Source organism: Xenopus laevis, chromosome 9_10S (assembly GCF_017654675.1).
Source record: "Xenopus laevis strain J_2021 chromosome 9_10S, Xenopus_laevis_v10.1, whole genome shotgun sequence".
Taxonomy (NCBI): Eukaryota; Metazoa; Chordata; class Amphibia; order Anura; family Pipidae; genus Xenopus; species Xenopus laevis.
In genome coordinates, this window is record NC_054388.1 from 99,123,436 (window position 1) to 99,141,949 (window position 18,514).

The 18,514-nt window shown below is 42.9% G+C and overlaps 1 protein-coding gene across 1 annotated transcript in view; it reads left to right on the forward strand.

Annotated features, from left to right (window-relative positions):
- Positions 1-16,778, forward strand: part of rab40c.S (RAB40C, member RAS oncogene family S homeolog) — a 29,398-nt gene extending 12,620 nt beyond the window's left edge. Inside the window, 5 exon segments of the mRNA NM_001094720.1 lie at positions 6,518-6,578; positions 7,210-7,270; positions 10,204-10,281; positions 11,129-11,351; positions 13,062-16,778. Of these exon segments, the coding sequence (NP_001088189.1) occupies positions 6,518-6,578; positions 7,210-7,270; positions 10,204-10,281; positions 11,129-11,351; positions 13,062-13,357 (719 nt within the window). The 3' untranslated portion in view covers positions 13,358-16,778.
- The last annotated feature ends 1,736 nt before the right edge of the window (positions 16,779-18,514 follow it).

An 18,514-nucleotide genomic window follows, 5' to 3' on the forward strand; every position in this document is an offset into this window, starting at 1 on the left:
TATGTTTTTGGGAAGGACCATGGGGCCAGCTAGCCCAGTAGCGTATTGCCATTTTTCCTGAGTCATCAGGTGTTATTGTCACTTAGCATTGCATAGATTGCAAGTTCTTTTTGCACAGAGCTATCTTTATCTCTAGTACAGGTATGGGATCTGTTATCTGGAAACCCAGAAAGCTCCACGTAATGTGAAGCCTATCTCCTATAGACTCAAATTGTTTTAAAATAATTTCCTTATTATCTATAATAAGAACACAGTACCTTGTCCTTGATCTAAGACATGATGAATCCTTAATTGAGATAAAACAGTCCTATTTCATGTTTAAATGATTTTCTAGTAGACTTTCCAAATCACGGAAAGATCCTTTATCCGGAAAACCCCAGGTCCCGAGCATTCTGGCTAACAGTTGTATTTTTGTATGTGCGTACGAGGTAGTGTCTGTAGGTTTGTTCTTATACATTTATTATTAAATGCAACTTAGACAGATGTTTGTCTTAACATAATTTTTCCCTTTCTGTGCTCCACAATACACCTGCTAGAGTCCTGTAGAGTTTCGAGTACCGGCGGGTGCCCTGTGGAATGAGGGGAGGATTTTCAGGTGCGGGTATAGCCGCGGGTTGGGTTGCGGGTCTCTTTTTATCTAATGTAATATTGTTAATATTTTACTCCTTTTAAAGTTTTACAAAACTTGTTTCTGTCCCCGCCCACTTGATGACGTCACTTCTGGATTTTCAGCACCATCACTTCCTGTTTGATGGTGGTCGGTGGGTTGCGGGTCGGTTTGCAGATAAGGCAGTTGCGGGTCCGGGTCGGGTAGCGGATCAAAGTGAGTAAATATGTGGGTTCGGGTCTTAGAGATTGGTTCCGCGCAGGACTCTAACACATGCCAGAGGGAATTGGGACAGGTGGTTTATTAAAGCTAAATTCTAATAAAAGTCAAACATACCACAGTACATTATTGTAATAGCCCCCGTCTGTAAGTGTGAATTACATGTTAGTCGTGTATGTATCTCGAGGACTCCTTGTATCTTTGTGTTCAAATTTACACTAACCCCCTGTTTTAATCACTACAGGGGGTTAGTGTATCCGTCTAGTACTTAAATAATAGGCTTTATTTAAAAATCCTACGCCTTGATCATTGGGTGATGGTTATTGTGACCCTAATCCTTCATTATACTTGTTGGATCAACTAGGGCAGTGTATTCCAAGAACTGGCATGGCTTTGCAATATGACACACATTTGTGCCTGGATTATAAATATGTAATTGTATGGGGGCAACATAAAACCAAAAGTAACCCAATGAAACCTCCTGCTAGTTCATGGGCCCTGACCTGGACTGCCCTGAACTGTGGTTTACTGTAATTCTTGTGACCGCACTATGGGTTGTGTGTTAGTGCTTCATCTAATTCATTGTGTGGGCTTTCTGAGTGTGCTAACAACGAAGGGGGCAGTCATACGAATAGATTGAGGTTTGGGAACTAATTTGCAGCTGATATTAACACTATACACTAAAGCTGGCCATAGACGTACAGATTTCACCCTTGTATCGGACGAACGATCGGACATCCCAATCTTCCGACCTGCCACTAACCATTCAGATTAAATACAGTAGTAAAAGAACAAATCAGACCATGTCCTGCAAGTGACAGCAATCGAAGGAAAGTGAAAGGAAGTGTCTGACAGCTAGAAGTGACAGTCACCCATTGATATTGTCAGACAGGCAATACATGCAGAGAAATTAGCCGACCGAAATCTTTTAGCCTGTCTAATAGACTAAACGACCAATCACCATGGTATGAAAAATGTCGGGACGATCCACACAGGGTCCGAAAATTTATGAAACTAAATTTCGTGAGACTATCTGGGCCACTGGATCCTGGGACTGATGCAAAGTGGCCCCCAGGGACGATTTTTGTCCATCTCTTAAGTACGAAGATAGCCAATGTTCGTTTGACCACCATCTGGTCTTGCAACCCCATTACCGAAAGTGCAGTTGGTGCTGGTCCTTGAGGGGTATCAGATTGAAGAAAGCCTTTGGTTCCCAGGGTAAGGCTCGTCATAAGGGAAGATGGCAGTCGTCTTGGTCCTACAGAGAAAACCTCGCTGCTTATTGAGGGATCAATGACATACACATCTGTTCCAAGGCATAACATATATTTTTAGCTTAATAACTGAGGCAGTAGCTCCTCTTATAATGTCACAGTTCTGAAATTCTTTGGTAGAACTAGTAATCTGAAAGGACAGGGAAAGTCTCCAACCTTGAGTGACTCTGGTGCCCAGTCCCATTGCACATGATCATTATTCCACGTTCCTCAAAGAGATACTGACTTCAGAAAATAACCTTTTTTCTATATATCTATCATAACCTTATCATTGAATGATATTTATAATGTTGCCATAAAATTATTTACTGATCATTTTACATTTAGGGATGCAGCGGATGCCAGGTTGCGGGTACGGGTTCCGAAAAATGGACCTGAGCAGGACTCTACAGTGAGAGGCTTGGAATAAACTTTGCTAGATACAAGAATGAGACTGCACAATACATTTTAAAGTCCAGCATTTTTTTTTCTGTATTCATGCCGTTCTAAATATTTATTATATCATATTAAAATGCATATCACAGGCTCCAGGGGGGCTGTTGATATGCATTTTAATATGATATAATAAATATACTTTTATAACGGCATAAATTTAGAGAAACATTTTTTGGACTATAATGTGTTCCCTCTTTTTGGTCACTCGACTCTATCATGATTAAAGGGATTCTGTCATGGTTTTTATATTGTGGTTATTTCTAAATGACACTGTTTACACTGCAAATAATTCACTCTACAATATAAAATTTCATTCCTGAACCAGCAAGTGCATTTTTTTTAGTTGTAATATTGGTGTGTAGGTGCATCTCAGGTCATTTTGCCTGGTCATGTGCTTTCAATGTGACTGAATGTGTCCCAGTGGGACCTGGATTTTACTATTGAGTACTGTTCTTAGATCTACCAGGGAGCTGTTATCTGGTTACCTTCCCATTGTTCTGTTAGTAGGGATGCAGCGAATCCAGGATTCGGTTCGGGATTCGGCCAGGATTTGTCCTTTTTCAGCAGGGTTTGGATTTGACTTAATCCTCCTGCCGGCCGAACCACATACTAATATTTATATGAAAATTAGGGATGGCGAGGGAAGTCGCGTGACTTTTTATAAAAAAAAAACCAAGGAATTAAAAAAATATTTTCCCTTCCTACCCCTAATTTGCACATGCAAATTAGGATTCTGATGCGGTTTGGTATTCGTCCGAATCTTTCGCAAAGGATTCGGGGGTTCGGCCAAATCCAAAATAGTGGATTCGGTGCATCCCTAGTTGTTAGGCTGCTGGGGGGGGGAAAGGGAGGGGGGTGATATCACTCCAACTTGCAGTACAGCAGTAAAGAATGATTGAAGTTTATCAGAGCACAAGTCACATGATTGGGGGCAGCTGGGAAACTGTCCAGCCCCATGTCAGATTTCAAAATTGAATATAAGAATCTGTTTCCTCTTTTGAGAAGCGGATTTCAGTGCAGAATTCTGCTGGAGAAACACTAACTATTAACTATTTCCTATGACAGTATCCCTTTAAGTTTGTACTTTATACTTAATAGAGATTCTGTAGCCAAACACACTTTTGATGACTGCACAATACATTTAGCATAATGTTCTTTGCATGTGCGCATTGAATAATTGAATGTTCCACCCCAGAGGTATTGCCTTTCTGTCCCACTGCTATGGAGTCAGCAGCATGTAATGGGTTAGGACACAGCGCTAGGCAGATAGAAGAGAGAATGCAGTACAGCCATGAGAACTGGAGCTTCTGCCTTGCCCTGTTCCATCACACGGAGCCCCACACGGGACATGAGTCAGGACGGGCTCTTCCAGCTCACATTTCCCATGACATGAAGCCCAGGGCCAAACATAACACATATCAGTACAGTGGGGAGAACACAAGCAAGCATAAACAGATACATGAAAGATGAAAGTATGGGCTTCACTTATACTGTTTAGAATCCGCTATCCAGAAAGCTCTGAATTCTGTTAAGGCTGTCTCCCATAGTTGCATTTTCTCCAAATAATCCAAACTTTTAAAAAGGATTTCCTTTTTCTCTGTAATCTTTAAATATAACCTTGTACTTGATCCAGACTAGGATATAATTAATCCTTATTGGAGGCAAAACCAGCCTATTGGGTTTATTTAATGTTTACATGATTTTCTAGTAGACTTAAAGGAGAATTCAACCCTGTTAAAAACCCCTACCCCCTCCCTCCCTCCTCCCCTCCAGCCTAAGTGTTAATCCGGGCAAATGCCACTAACGTTTTACTTACCCCTCGGTGCAGATTCAGGCATTCACAGGCGCCATCTTCTTCTGTTTGGAGCGATTTTCTATTTCACGTCAACTGTGCATGCGCCGAAACGTCTCATTACTAGGGATTCACCGAATCCAGAATTCAGTTCGGGATTTGACCAGGATTTGGCCTATATCATCAGGATTCGGCCAAATCCTTCTGCCTGGTCGAACCGAATCGTAATTTGCAAATGCAAATTAGGGGCGGGGAGGGAATTGACTTGACATTGTCACAAAACAAGTAAGTGAAATATGTTTTCCTCTTTCCCACCCCTAAGTTGCATATGCAAATTATGATTCAGTTCGGCTGAATGTTTCCCAAAGGACTCGGGGGTTCGGCCGATTCCAAAATAGTGGATTCAGTGCATCCCTACTCGTTACGAGGATTACCGAAGCGGCTGAAGATTGCGCCCATGAACTCCGATGCCTGAATCTGCACGGAGGGGAAAGTAAAACGTTAGGGGCATTTGCCCGGGGTAACACTTAGGCTGAGGGGGGTAGGGTTTTTTTAACGTAAGGGGTTGAATTCTACTTTAAGGTATGGAGATCCAAATTACAGAAAGATCCCTTATTTGGAAAACCCTAAGTCCTGAGCATTTTAGAATAACGGGTCCCATACCTGTATTTACATATACAGTATATAAACCTAAATGCCAACCTTGCTCTGTCCTATCTGCCCTTGTGCCAGGAATTGACCTCTGCCCAGTTTCCCCCCCTCTATTATAACCCATCAATCTGTGCCCTTCACTTGAACGTGCCACAAATGAGAATGGAACTTGCTAATAATGGCTAGTGCTTGTAGATTTAGTAGAATCAGCTCCGTTGTACCTTATATTCAATGAAGGTTTCCCAGTGCAAGTACAACTAATGGCCACCGTCCATTCACATACTATAGAAAACTTGAAATACAGCACCGGTTTTTGTTTAAAGTAAAAAGCCTTTATTCGATACACATGGCAAGGATCTGGATAACAGCAACGTTTCAGGCATTGCTTGGCCTTTTTTCAAGCTTCCCAACTGCTACATAATTACATCCTTTTATAGACAGAGCACATTACGCAATCTACTGGCCTTATCATTATATACAATTTGTTACAATTTTTGTTATCATCCTTAAAGGTTGTTACAATTGTGCAATGTGTTACACAGTATCTTGTTATCTCATATCTTGTTACATATCCGTATAGTAGCAAGAAAAAATTACATATCTGCAAAACACAAATCTTAAAAACAAACTCGAAAAATTGCTTGTAAGTTGTATTCCTTATTTAACCCATGGGGAGTAAGTCTCTAGTTTTCCTAATCCACACGGCTTCCTTTTTTAGTAATATTTTTATCCGGTCCCCACCTCTACATATTTTAGGAACATGACCCTCAATTTGATATTTAAGCTGTTGAACCCCATGGCACATTTACACAAAATGGGACACTACAGCCTGCTCTATTTTCTTCGTTCTTATTGCTGATGGGAAGTTGATTCTGTCCATTTATGACCTCTGTGGGGAGTTGAGCTGGGTGCTGGTATGGGTGATAAAATGGAAGGGGACTTTAGGTTGTTTTGGGTGTCTGTTGTAAAGCAGTGGGTTAGGGTCTGGCCGTAGCCTTAGTCTTGCTTATTGCCTTGAGTTGTGACTGTTGCACAAAAATATCATTGTGTTTGACTCCAAGCATATCCATTTGCAGACATAATGCCAATTATAATATATTGTATGTGACAGGGCCCAATTCTGCTCAATATGCTCCTTTTAAAGGGCTTGTTCACCTTCAAACAACTAGCTGTTTTCAGATAGACAACCAGAAATAATGACTTCTTCCAATTACTTTCTATTTTCTATGTGTCACAGTTTTTCTGATATTGAAGTGTAATTTTTCACCTTCTAAAGCAGCTCTGGGAGGGGGGGTCGCCGACCCTGTAAGCTGTTCTAAATGGATACATTTAGTTGATACATTTTTTATGTTTGTCCCTGCTGAGCAGAAACCCTAAGTTTCATTACAGGCAGCTGTTAGAATTGATACAACAGTTGCTAATACTCCACAGATGCTGCTGAGAAATGTATCAACTAAATGTTGCAAAATTGTAACCGTTCCGAATCTGCGCCTGAATTACCGAGATCCCCTTTAAGGATGTATGTCTTTTTCATTCCAGGTATTGACTACAAAACGACTACCATTCTGCTGGATGGCCGGCGGGTCAAACTGGAGCTTTGGTAAGGCTTGGTGCCCCTCTGTATTCTGTGAAATACCCCTTTATACATAGTGCCTTATAATCATTTGTGCCATATTCTATCCAGTGTGCTATAACATACTACCAACACCATTTTTGGGTTCAGCCAAATACCAAATAATTTACTATAGATCTGGATGAATTGTACCTTTATTCTGCATTTGAAAACTTTGAGCAATTTTTTAAAAAAAATCTCCCCCCTGTGTCCCCTATTTCTTGTATATTGTTTTTACTACTTGTTGCACTAAACATGAAAATGAAAATCGTTTCACTGGTTCTGCTAATTCACTGTTTTCAGAAGACAATCTGCTACAATAACCAGTCTGCAGATAGGCCGTATGTATAATAAGATACTCCTGAATACAAAAAGGCTACAGATTAGGAAAGGCAGCAGTTCGTTTATGCATTTTTTTCATTACTATTTATATCATAAAAATAGGAAATGTTGTGTTTTTTTATTTTTTTATTAAAAGAATGGCTTGAATATTCTTTGGTGGTCTTGACCCTTACAATGGGAATACCAGGAGCCAGTGTTGAGTTAGAGCTTATCTGTGGAATATAGGTACCCTAGCTCTAAGTAACACTGGTCACATTACCACTTCTCTCTCCTACAGGGACACTTCGGGCCAGGGTCGATTTTGCACCATCTTCCGTTCTTATTCCAGAGGAGCCCAGGTAAGCCTGGAAGGCTTGTTCTGTTGTCATTACTGACTCCGTAGTAGTAGACTCTTAGGGTCAGGGCACACAGGCAGATTCGGGGAGTTTAGTCGCCCAGCAACAGATCTCGTCTTCTTTGGGGCGACTGATCTCCCCGATATATATCGCCGGCGGGATGGCACTCGGAGCAATTCGTTTTCCAAAGACGCATAACGAGGAAAACAAATCATTTAGAGTGCTATCCCATCGGCAATTTACATTTTAGCCGGTGGGGAGGCAATTCGGGAGATTAGTCACCCCAAAGAAGAGCAGATTTGTTGCTGAGCGACTAATCTCCCTGATCTGCCTGTGTACCCTGACCCTTAAGGACATGGGGACTTTCTGTTTACCCTTCTATAAGAATTGTACACTACACACAATAAGTGCACAAAGCCCAAAGATAAAAATGCACAATGCAAAGGCCGTGTTCAGTGAATTGTGGGCTGATGGAGCCTGTGCTCTGCATGGGGAACACAATAGTATGACTTTAAAGGAGTTGTTCACCTTTTAAATCCCATTTTAGTATTATGTACAGAGTGATATTCCTAGACAATCTGCAATTGATATACATTTTTTATTATTTGAGTTATTCAGCGGCTCTCCGGTTTGCACTCTGCAGTCTGGTTGCTAGGGTCCAAATTCCCCTAGCAACCATGCACTGATTTGAATAAGAGACTGGAGCATGAATAGGAGAGGCCTGAATAGAAAGATGAGTAATAAAAAGTAGCAATAACAATACATTTGTAGCCTTACAGAGCATTTGTTTTTAAATGGGGCCAATGGAAATAGCCATAAGAAGAATGAAGGCCAAATCAAAAGTTGCCATTCTATAAAATACTAAACGTAAACTATAAGGTGAACTACCCCTTTAAAGATGCACACCCCCACCACTGGCAAGTACTGTACTGTGCTCATTCAGCCAGCGCATGTGCCTGATGCTTAGACCCAGTTCTGTGGAGCAGACTGAAAAGAGCAGAGCTAGAGGAGCCCAGACAGCAGATGTCAATCACTCTGCCATGAAAAGTACTGCAGAACCCTGCCCACCGCCTGTCTTAGAGCCCGCGAGCACCATTCATTTGTATAGTGCAGAGGTCCCCAATCTTTTTTACCTGTGAGCCACAGTCAAATAAAAACAAAAGTTGGCGAGCATCACAAGCATAATAAAGGTTCTTAGAAGGTGCCAAATAAGGGCTGTGATTGGCAGATATGTGGACTGGTGGCCTACAGTAGGCTCTGTTTGACAGTATACATGGTTTTTATTAGGGATGTACTGAATCCAGGATTCTGCATTTTGGCCGAATCCTTGTGCCTGGCCAAACGAAATCCTAATTTGCATATGTAAATTAGGGGCATGTAGGGAAATCATGTGACTTTTGGTCACAAATGAAGAATTTTTTCCACTTTTTACTTTCCTGCCCCTAACTTGCATATGCAAACTAGGATTCGGTTCAGTATTCGGCCGAATCTTTCACCAAGGATTCGGCCGCATCCAAAATAGTGGATTCGATGCATCCCTAGCACTTATACTAGTAAAATTCAAAGAGAAGCACCCACTTTGAGGCCACTGGGAGCAACATCCAAGGGGTCGGAGAGCAACTGGTTTGGCATCACTGGTATAGTGTACTGTATATAACCCACAAATACAGCCCCATAATCACTAATGGCTCTGCTTAAAGGAACAGTAACACCAAAAAATGTGTTTTAATGAAAATATCATGTAGTGTTGCCCTGCACTGGTAAAACTGTTGTGTTTGCTTCAGAAACACTACTATAGTTCATATAGACAAGCTGGTGTGGAGCAATGGCGGGAATTGAAAAATGGCTATATGGCACAGGTTAACTAATGGATAACAGATAACACCATTAGACAGACAGAGGCTATCTGCTATCTGCTCTGTGACCTGAGCCTTTTCTCCTTTGAATGGCTGCCCCCATTGCTACACAGCAGCTTATTTATATAAACAATAGTACAGCCGTTTTACCAGTGCAGGGCAACACTGCATTATATTTTCATTACTTTAAAACACTTTTATTTTTGACGTTACTGTTCCTTTAATTTGTACCAGGAACAGCAATTCCTTAAACAACCATTATTTGATATATGTAGTAGGTTTAAATTCCATGAATTGTATTTCTTCCTATCACAGCTGATTAGCCTCTCCAGGCAGCAATGTAGTAAATATACAGGCTACATTTTTTATTATTATTATTATTATTATTATTATTATTATAAAGGCTAACTGATCATACCTTGTGGGACAGTTGCATTTATCCTTGGTCTCTATTGCCTAAAAGCAAAGTAAGATTTCTGTTTTTTATTCCCCCAAACCGTATGTAGACTGGAGCATATAAGCCCCACACTAATGTAACTGACTATATTACACTCTCCTGTGCAGATTTGTAATAAAGTATATTAAATAAATGCTGCTTTTCTCATTGTCCCAATCAAAACTCATTATTGATTTGCACCATATGGGCAGCCAGGAAAATCATTGTCTTTGTGCAGTTTTTGAGCTGCTGCTGATTTACATCCCCCCTCCTCTTCCTCCTCCCGTCCATGAATTATTCATTCAGTCTAAAATCGGTGCATTAATATAAAAGTGCAGATGGTCAATGAATGAGGAGCAGAAGTGGCTAGCAGAATGGGGGAATGGGCCAATTGTCTGTATGATGTGTAGCAAGTGTCCCAACAAGGGGAAATAAAAAGCTGTGATTTGTACCAGACATTCATGGATACCTGGAATGATTCCCCTGTGGCCTTGGCTACAAATTAAAGCAATGTTGTCTCAGTCGATTCTTCTGCCCCTTTTCTGAGTGCACCTGAGCCCAGGGTAGAATGGGGGGGGTGTTGTGTTCCCAGTAATTATGGCTTCACACTCCAGTACAGCTGCTTCTCCTGTTTTGCCTTCTAGGGAATTCTCCTGGTGTATGACATCACTAACCGGTGGTCTTTCGATGGGATAGATCGCTGGATCAAAGAGATAGATGAGGTAAGAATCCTAAGAAGATGGGTTCAAAGACTAAGCCCCAGTGGAGCAGAGACGGTGTAGAAAGCCTTTGGCTGTTCTGTATGGGAAGCCTGATAATACTAGGGGGCTGCAAATCCTCTATTGCACAGAAGTCTATAATAAAATGATTGGCAGCGAGCAAGGCTGACACTTTACTGATGCATTCTGCTGGCTGTAGAGTCAGCTTTACTGGCACTCACACTTAGTTTCACTTAGGGTAACTTGGGACAGTTCTTGCTGATAGGTCAATAGGCTGTGATGCTGAATCCATTAAAGGAGATGGAAAGCTACCGAAGCAGTTTATTGCCAATAGATTAGCCACAATAGTGCAAGCTAGAACGCTATATTTATTTTGTAGAATGCTTTGTCGAACCAGAGTAAACGGCTCTAGAAGCTCTCTCTCTGTTTGTTTAGGATAGCAGCTGCCATATTAGCTTGTTGTGACATCACTTCCTGCCTGAGTCTCTTCCTGCTCACTCATAGCTCTGGGCTCCGTTTACAGCAGGGAGGGTGAAAAGGGAGGGAGAGAGGAGCAAACTGAGCATGCTCAAGCCCAAACCCTGGAGGTTTAAGCTGAAAACAGGAAGTCTGATACAGAAGCCCATGTGTACACAATAGAAGGAAAGAAATGTGGTGTTTCTTTTGACGGAGGACTTGGAGCTGCATTACTTTGAGGGTTTACTGGTGTATTTATATAGACCTTTCTAATAGAACTTACTTAATTTTAGCCTTTCCTTCTTCTTTAAAAACATAATTACCCAGCTACTTATCTCCAGTTATTGTCAGACCTCTAACTGCCCTCTTCCATTTAATCCTTTTCGCATACAAGCATGCGCCGGGGGTCCCTCGGATACTTGTTGGGAACCGACTCCACTTGGCGTTCAAGAGGCAGGTGCCCACTGAGCAAGCGCGCAGCTATGCTGAGAAGAACGGCATGACCTTCTTTGAAGTCAGCCCCCTCTGCAACTTTAACGTAACGGAGTCCTTCACGGAGCTGTCCCGCATTGTCTTGATGAGGCATGGGATGGAGAAGATGTGGAGACCAAACAAAGGTAAGTGTCCAGTGTTAGTTTAGTTCTCCTGTGTTTTTGGGGGACACTGTAGACCCGTGGGGTAAAGCTCCATCCTCCAGGAGGCAGGACACTTGATGACTGAAGAAAAATGTGCCTGATGTTATGGCTATACCTGTAGCCTTTCTTTCTGTGCTCAGTTTTTCAAATGTCCTGTCTACAGGAGGTTTGGACAACCAAAGGAACACTTCAGTCGGTGATAAGCGCAGACACCAGGGATCATAGTTGGGGCAGGATTTTCTTCCACCTATATGTAGCCCCCCCCCCCCCATGTGGGTTTTTGCTTCCCAGAGGCCATCACCCTCCTTTAGAAGTACCAGCTATTCAGATTGTGAGCTGTTCCCTGGGGGAATTTGGGGTATCTGGCCATGTAATATCAGTGGAGCAATAAGTATGGTTTCACTGCTCCCATGGACCGTCACCGAATTAAAGCTATTTTATAATCAGAGGCTCCTGCCCAACCTCTCCAGCCAGACTCTCAGAATGACAATGTATATGGGAGCAGGACTATTCTCAGGAGTGCGGCTGCTACTGTTGGGCAGGGGCCCTGTGCTTACAGACTGGCTTGAGCTTTAGGTAAATGAAGGTGGAATTGTACTTTCATATTTGGATGGCTGCTTGTTGGCTAGTCTCTTTGTTACACATATAGAATAGAACATCTATAATATAATCACCTTCACCCTAAGCATTAAGGTACCATGGTGCCACAGTCAGGGTTTCCCTGCATGTCCTAAACCAAGGTGTCATTGAATCTTCCCTTCCTTACACCGTCACTGCAATATTCTGCACTCCCTATTCTTGTGTAAAATCCTAGATCAGAAGCAGCAGCCAGGCCTCACACTTCCCTAAAGAGGTGCATTTCCTGCTCTGCACAAGTCTGGGCTTTCCTGTAGACGTTTAGTAAAGCACAACTGTTCCCTATTCTCTTATCTCTCTGCATTTGGTGCAAGAAGCAAAGAGCCAAGGTCTCTGTATCCTTTTGGCTGGAAAGTACTCCAGGCAATAGTCCAACATAATAAATGAAGCAATGTTTCCAGCACTTACTGCGCCGCTACCCCATTACTTATAGGTCTAATGTGAGCAGTTTCCATTGGCAGGGATGATCGAGAAATTAATTTCTAACCGTAATTTTCTTCTAAGTTTTCTTGACAGCATTTCCTAAGCCTTTCATATTGATATATTTCATTACAATGGGTGTTGGCTAAAGGACAAATAATCCTCGGCAAAGAATTGCGCTAAAAAGGCAACAGCTTAGTTTTTGGCCTTCTGTACCGTCCCAAGGCCACCATTGCCCCTTTCTCTGCTGATTCCCAGCACATGCCCTGGGCTGCTGCCATTTACTTTACCCACTCACAATATACGGCATAAGGCCTAAGCTTAGTTTTCCATAGCAGCCCAGAATGAACTGAGCATGTGCAGTGTCATTGACACCCAATAGAAGAACAACCATAAGATCCAATAAGGGGAGCTGCACCGAGCAACATTGAAGTCATGAATCATTACTGATAGAGGGCTGTTGGCCTAAGGGATCCAACCTGGACTTTATATTGCTAACTAGTTATTAGGGTTACTGATCTTCGTTACTAGGTCTAATGCTGCCAGTAGCATGCCTTCTTGTAGGGCTGTATGGGTCACATGACATGGTGTAATATAAAGAACATTTTCTGATGGACACTCTCTCTTCAATTCCAGTGTTCAGTCTGCAGGACCTTTGTTGCCGTGCCATTGTCTCCTGCACCCCAGTGCACCTCATTGACAAGCTACCCTTGCCCGTGGCCATCAAGAGTCACCTCAAGTCCTTTTCCATGGCCAACGGAATGAATGCCGTGATGATGCATGGACGGTCCTATTCTGTGGCTGGCAGCAGCGGAGGAGCCACAGGAAGCGGAGGGGGAAGCAAGGGCAACAGTCTTAAACGTTCAAAATCCATCCGGCCGCCGCAGAGCCCCCCTCAGAACTGCTCAAGAACCAATTGCAAAATATCTTAGCATGGGAGTCTGGGATAGTGGGGGGACAGGCTCCTGCTAGTGATAATCCCACTGCTGCAACAGTCTAGTGGCCACCAAGTGATGGAATCTTGCATGGATGTAGAGCCCTACTCTGCTGGGCCGGAGTCCAATATGAGGATCAGAGTCAGCGATGAGGATCACCACCACTTCTTCTCACTGATTGGCTTCCAAGCACCTCCACTCAACCTTAATTCCTTTTGAGGATTGCATGATGGACCTTCCGAAGACCTTCTTACCCAGGAACTGACCAATGCTGCACAGAGGCACGTTCTACAGGAACTTCTCACTTTTATTCCCTTTTTTTTTTAATTTATAAATTGGTATATAATAACCAGCGCCTCACTTTTTATATATTTAATGCCTGGCGATATACTTGTGTATCTTGCTGTACCTTTCTCATATACACCTGTTCTTAAGGGCAAGAAAAGGCCGCGTGGAATCGTGGAGGGGAGTCTACTTCCTTTTGAACCTTTAGCTATCGCAGTTGTTGCAGAACTATAACCCCCACCAGCTTTTCTAGGAGTCTTCAGTGCCAAACGTTACCTCTTACTATAGGAAAACGTTCTATAGGTGTAACTGTAATGATATGATGCAGGTGTGTAGCCTTCTGTAGGGACTCAAGCTGGTGCCGCTTCTGAGGAGTGTCCTGGACTTTCATCCAGTTGGAAATCATTTTCTTTCTGATAAGGGTTTGCACAGGCGCTCTATAGAGCTTTCCCTTTCTCAAGTACCTGGGCAGCTGCAGTTGGATTATTATTAACATGGCCCCACACAGGGTCCTTAGTCCTGAGCCCCATGAATGCAAGTAGCCCAAGGTTAATTGCCATTTCTATAAACCCCCATTCCATGAACTAATTGGCTAAAGGCAGTGGCTGTGCAAGTTTAAAACAGCAGCTCATTTAGCACCTGTACCTTTTATTTGCTACCTCACTGCAGAGCTGGCACATTTGCTTTTTTATGACCTATAACTGCCACATTCCATGGCTGCGGCTAAAATGCGGTTCCCACTCTGCCTCCCGGTTGCATTGACTGAATTAAAGGGGCTGTGAGGGAATGAGAACAACTTGCCTGTCTGTGACGCTGGTTGCTGACCACTGTCGCCCCGTGGGAATCCTCACTATGTCGCGGCAACTGCTGAGAAATCGGGCGTTGTTTCTTTTCTTCTTCCTGGCCCCTTTTTCCTATTATTCACGAGTGACAAATTCCAGCCCTCCTGGCAGGAGAATGAAACCTAACCCAAAGCTTCATGTTCTATTTACCATTCTTATGCACTTTCTCCAATGCAGATCCCTTAATTTCCCCCCAAATTCACCTCTTACATGGAGGATACCCAATCCCTCAAGGTCAGCCCAAAGCTTGGCCCTATTGGGAGTCATTAAAGGAGAACTAAAACTTAACTAAAGAAGTAGCTAGAAATATTGTACATTATGTTTTGGACTTCTGTACCAGCCCAAGGTAACCACAGGCCTTTAGCAGTAAAGATCTATGTCTCCAAAGATGCCCCAGTAGCTCCCCATCTTCTTTTCTGCTGATTCACTGCACATGCTCTGTGCTGCTGTCACTTACTGAGCTTAGGGACCCACTCACAATATACAGTACACATAGAATAGAAATGTCACAATATAAGGCTGATTAGTAATTAATACAGATAATTACTACATGACAGCACAGAAACCAGTGCAATTAGCATCAGAATTTAATAATCAGCCCTGTAGCATCAGTTTATATTACAGGGGAAGCTCATTTTCTGCTGGATAATTAGTGATGAGCCCTAAGCTTAGCTTCTCAACAGCTGCTCAGAGCCCACTGAGCATGTGAGTGTCACAGACACTTTCCAAGATGGTGACCCCCTGTGACAAGTTTGAAGTCCTGGATCATTGCTGCTATTGACAAGCTGAAACTTTAGGCTGGGGCAATAATTTTAGTATATAAAATATGGGATTATTAACCACATTCATTTTAAGGGTTTAGTTCTCCTTTAATGTCCAGGGCTCTGCCTGCTTCTCTATCACCAACCCTGCACCTTAGCCTCGTATATCTCCTACATCCTTGTGTTACAGGGGAGCAGTGGCTTAGCCCTGCATTTCTCTACCCTATGTATTATCCCTCGTATATAAAGTGTGGCCCCTTGGAGTGTGGGCTCTTATTGTTGACCACACAAAGATGAACTAAGGAGGGAAGCTTTATATGATTAAATAGCAGTACCAACTGCCCAATGAACTCAATACAAATGATTGCAAATTATTACTTGATGTGCAAGGGTCAGGTTGCAACACCAAGGGCTGCATTCAGTTCCCCATAACTCTCCTGGAACCTATTGTTCCATTCCTATAATAGATGTGTCTGTGGATAGACCATTCTCTCTCTCTCTCTCTCTCTGCATTCTTGCATGATGATGGGACCTGCCAAACTGCTTGCCGTTACCTTTGCCTATGGAGATTAACCCCAGTGAACTCAACTAGTAGGATGACTCCCATTCTATGCACCGCTGCACAACATCTGTGGTCCCACATGCTACGCAATATACGTAACCCACACACCATGTCTACACGAATGGTATAATCTTCCTATCCATATCCTAGGTTGGTTCTAGATATTTGGGTATTGTGGGAATGAACTTAGAAAATTTGATCAAACCCCCTGCCCATTCCCAGAGCAGCATAGGCTTTAAGGGATGTTGGGAGTAGCAGTTCTCATCAGCTGGAAGGTTGTAAGTTTTGAGTACTGAGGTGGGTAGGATCTAGAATTTGGATAGAATGATCCAGATTGATGATTCTAGCTGATGGAGGCTGTGCTTCTCTCTGTGTACTGGCCATGTTGGCTGGAAGCTGGTACATATATGGCACCCCTCGGTGCTTTGTTTGGTTTATTCCTATACCTTTCTCCTTGTTTTAAACACTAATAACTTTCCCACAGCTGAACATCATGAAACATACAAGCAACACCACCCCTGCCCTTCTTAAGCCACTGCAGATCCAGTGTCCGGATAAGTTGGGGTTGCCATATAATGTCCCTTCTGATGAGATGGGCCTCAATCATCCCCCTAACGCTTTACCTCTCACTGGGTGGGTCCAGCTCCCTCTGCTGCACATTGCATCAAGATGCCGACAGTCAGGGGATATGGGGCAACTGTTTGTGGAAGGGACTAGTGAGCAACCATTAATGTGTCCCCTAGAGGAGAGAATGGGATCATGGAAGCTTAACTCCCCTTTGTAAAGTTTTGATACAATGTTTAATGCTGCTCTAACCCGTTAAGCGTTCCTGCCCTGGCCTCTAGGTGGCAGCGGGCTGACTTTACCAACTGTGAAATCCGGATGCTCTTTTTTTTTTTTTGTTTGTCAGTCAGTCTTTTTTTTGTTTTGTTTTTTTCTAAATAAATTAAAAAGTTTTGGTCTTTTAATCCTTCTGTGTTTTCCTTTAAACACAAATGCGCCCGTGGAAACATACGGTTGGGGAGCCCTTTAGCCGTTAGAGCTGTGCAATTTATTGCTTGTTGTTGTCAGTTATTGGATAATTGATGCACCCCATGTTCAGGGATGATGTCATGCACTCCATGATGTCATACAAAGAAATCTGTGGGATAGAGATGCCCAGGTCAACAAATTGTCACTAACTCTAACCCATTCTCAATACATACATGCCTATGCCCGATTGATCCATCTCAGGTCCATGGTGACATCTCTTCTGGATTTGTAGGTCTTGGGTCGGATGGTAATTTAGATATTTGTGGTCCAGGTGGTCGGCCTCTGTAGGGGGGGCATATTGGGTTGCTGGTGCGGGTCGGGCATGGGTCTGCCCAGCCTGACCAGTGCAAGACTGTATGGTAGATGGCTGGAGAATAAATGCTGAAAGATTTGGAAAGCACTGATTATACTTGGGGGGGGGCAGTCCTATCTGCTTCTGGTAGAAAGTGTTTTGCTGACCTGACCCACAGAATTCAGACTGTGCAATGCTACTGCAGAAACCAGTGCCAGGTTTGATATAAAATGGTATTGGACAGCCACCAGCAGCCATATTGTCCTCTAGTTGTTTCTCCACTGCTTCCAGCTCATAGCAGTTAGGTTTTGGGGTTTTCTGGAGAGCTGTAGGTTGAACCCCACCTGTTAGAATATATTGGTATTTAACAAGGAAAGACGGCCATCTGTTAAGTATGATCCATACTCCTGTATGATTTCAGAGGACAACTGGGCTTCATGCTGGGACTTACTATGTTGGAGCGGGAGACGGGCAAATAAAGTCCATACCGAGTAAATGCAACCACATTGAAGTTGGATGCACAATGTTGCGTCTTGGGAGCGTTCAAAAACCCCAAAAAAACTCGACCTCTGAAAGCTTGTGAGTTTATATATGTCATTGAGAAGGCAATGGCAGTGGTCTTGGCAAAATTTAAAGGAGAAGGAAAGGCTGTATTTACTTGGGGGCACCCCAAGTTATTGTATATACTTGCCTCACATCCTGGGCCAGTGTTCCTATCAGCAGAAATGGCACTGGCCCAGGGTTCTTCCAATGAGCAACCATGGAGAGATCATCTTCCTGCGTCTCGCGGGTGCGCATGAGCAGTAGCGCAAAAAGCCAAACTTTAACGAAGAAGTCGGCTATTTCGTTCTACTGCGCATGTGTAAAAATTGAAAACCGAAGAAGAAGGAAGCCGATTGCTCTGTGGTGCTTGCTGGAAGAACCCCCAGACTTTTGCAGGATTCTGCTGATAGGAGCACCAGCCCGCAGTGAGATAAGTATATACAGACACTTATATAAATATTTACAGCCTAGCTTATGGCACCCCAAATAAATAGGCCTTTCCTTCTCCTTTAAAGCGATACTGTCATGGGAAAAAAAAAAATTTCAAAATGAATCGGTTCTTTACAGATTTTTTATATTCAATTTTAAAATCTGACATGGGGCTAGACATTTTGTCAATTTCCCAGCTGCCCCCATGTCATGTGACTTGTGCCTGCACTTTAGGAGAGAAATGCTTTCTGGCAGGCTGCTGTTTTTCCTTCTAAATGTAACTGAATGTGACTCAGTGAGACATGGGTTTTTACTATTGAGTGTTGTTCTTAGATCTACCAGGCAGCTGTTATCTTGTGTTAGGGAGCTGTTATCTGGTTACCTTCCCATTGTTCTTTTGTTTGGCTG